The sequence below is a fragment of the Portunus trituberculatus genome, chromosome 47 (genome assembly GCF_017591435.1).
Source record: "Portunus trituberculatus isolate SZX2019 chromosome 47, ASM1759143v1, whole genome shotgun sequence".
In the NCBI taxonomy this organism is placed as follows: domain Eukaryota; kingdom Metazoa; phylum Arthropoda; class Malacostraca; order Decapoda; family Portunidae; genus Portunus; species Portunus trituberculatus.
This window is the reverse complement of record NC_059301.1, coordinates 19,164,754-19,166,725: the sequence shown is the minus strand read 5'-3', so window position 1 is coordinate 19,166,725 and position 1,972 is coordinate 19,164,754. Positions and strand designations below refer to the sequence as shown.

The 1,972-nt window shown below is 38.6% G+C and overlaps 1 protein-coding gene across 1 annotated transcript in view; it reads left to right on the top strand.

Annotated features, from left to right (window-relative positions):
- Positions 1 to 744: 744 nt before the first annotated feature.
- LOC123498067 (organic cation transporter-like protein) overlaps positions 745 to 1,972 on the top strand; it is a 16,114-nt gene continuing 14,886 nt past the window's right edge. Inside the window, exons 1-2 of the mRNA XM_045245154.1 lie at positions 745 to 791; positions 1,661 to 1,795. Of these exons, the coding sequence (XP_045101089.1) occupies positions 1,729 to 1,795 (67 nt within the window). The 5' untranslated portion in view covers positions 745 to 791; positions 1,661 to 1,728. The remainder of the gene's footprint in view (positions 792 to 1,660; positions 1,796 to 1,972) is intronic.

Below are 1,972 nucleotides of genomic sequence, written 5' to 3'. Positions count from 1 at the left end.
ACACACACACACTTCTACTACTCCTTTTTCTGTCAGACCGCTATCCAGTAACATATTAAACAAGTTTTTGTTTTTGCCTTTTTTTACAGATCCTTGATATACAAAACAAAGATGTTACTTGAAATGCAATACTTATCTCTAGGAAGGACCGCACTTTGATATCGTAAATCCGAAATGTTGTACAAAATTCATAACGTAATTGAAATATTTCTCTCAGTAAATAGGTTTTTGGTTCATTCAATATCTAAAGCATCGTTCAGTGAGAGTGAAAAAGCCTCCCTTGCTGAGGAGGTCTGTAACTTATATATTGATAAAATGTTTTTACTGTGGATGGAGTACACATGTTACCTTACTCAGTGATTTGTGGTCACGTGAACGCACCGCAATACTACCACTCGGTGATTGGTGATTGGTTTATGTTTTATCGCCTTGTCTTGAAACATCCTGCGAACTAACTTTGTATTGTTAATTGAACCATATTTGACTATAAGGTATTGCATTAGCAAGAAATAAATAACCCGATGTCTTACAATTAGTTAAGAATTATGGTAGGAATAAAGTACCTTTGATGCACGTTTCAAAGAGTGAATTGCGCTGAACAAAGAGTGAACGCGAGTATGAATCACGGCAGTGTTGTCACGTTCGCATGTCCTTGCAGGGAAAAGTTGTTGAGGCAGAATACATTCATTAGTAATTGGTATATGATAAAACTGAGGGAGCAAACATTCATTGAGTCAGTTGGGTGGCGCTCCTCGTGCGGTGTGAGGGTGGGGCGCAGCGTGTTCCTAACCGTGAGTGTTCCGTTTTCTGTTGGTTGGGTGTTAGACTGAGATATTGGTAATGTTGATGGCAATCATAATCCAGCAGCAATAGTAGTTGTAGTTGTGGTGGTAGTGGTAGTGGTAGTAGTAGTAGTAGTAGTAGTAGTAGTAGTAGTAGTAGTAGTAGTAGTAAAAGTAGTAGATGTAATAGTAGTAGTTGTTGTTATTGTTGTAGTAAGAGTAGTGCTATTGCTGGTACGACTAGGTGGTCACACTAGCTAAATTTATCTGTGTTGTATACCTCTCGCCTAAATCTTCTGACTATAAGAAATTCTTTGACTACTTAACTTCCAAAGTGGAGCACATTCTGACTCGTTGTGTTTGCATCATCCCTGGAAAAATGAAAGTAGTAATAAGAAGGTATTTCGGTGCGGGATTTGAGCCCTGATTTCAGAGATTCAAAATGCTGCTGGCCATGGCCATATCCGTATATATAAGTATATTGATCTTGGACCGATCGTGTAAAAACAGTATGATTTTACTTGGAGTTCTATCATGATTACTATCTCAAAGCATTTTGTTCATATAATCCTTATAGATATCACCTATGTCTCTTACATACTTTTATCAGATTCCCTGCTAATCTATGCCTTTGTAAGATATATAGATAGCTCATATGAACAGGAATGTTTCGCTTCCCTTTCATCTTTTCAGTTACTCTCCTCTGTATTGATTCCCTTTTGTAGTGTGGGTTTGTTGTCCGGAACGGTGTCATCTCTCAGAAATATTTCAAAATTCTCTTATTTGAAACATGTTTACATACCCGAAAAGAAAGACACTATAAAATATCTAATACTAAGCTGAACATTGTGATGTTCATAATTCTTTTCCTCCCGCAGCGCATCACGGTAGTATATTGTAACCCAGAGACCGCCACGCCTTTTAAGCAGCATGGGGAGACAGCTCGATGCCCTCCTCGTCCACCTTGGGGACTGGCAGGTGGACTATGCTATACCTCATTACCATGCCCTTCTGTAAGTCAGAGAGAGAGAGAGAGAGAGAGAGAGAGAGAGAGAGACCATGTGAAGTAATCATATTTTGCTTTTTAGCTTACAAGTATACATAAATTTATGTTGATTTGAATATTAACACCAGTTCCTCGACTCGAGTGTGTGTGTGGGGGGGTAGAAGGAGGAATATGGAAGTTTGTA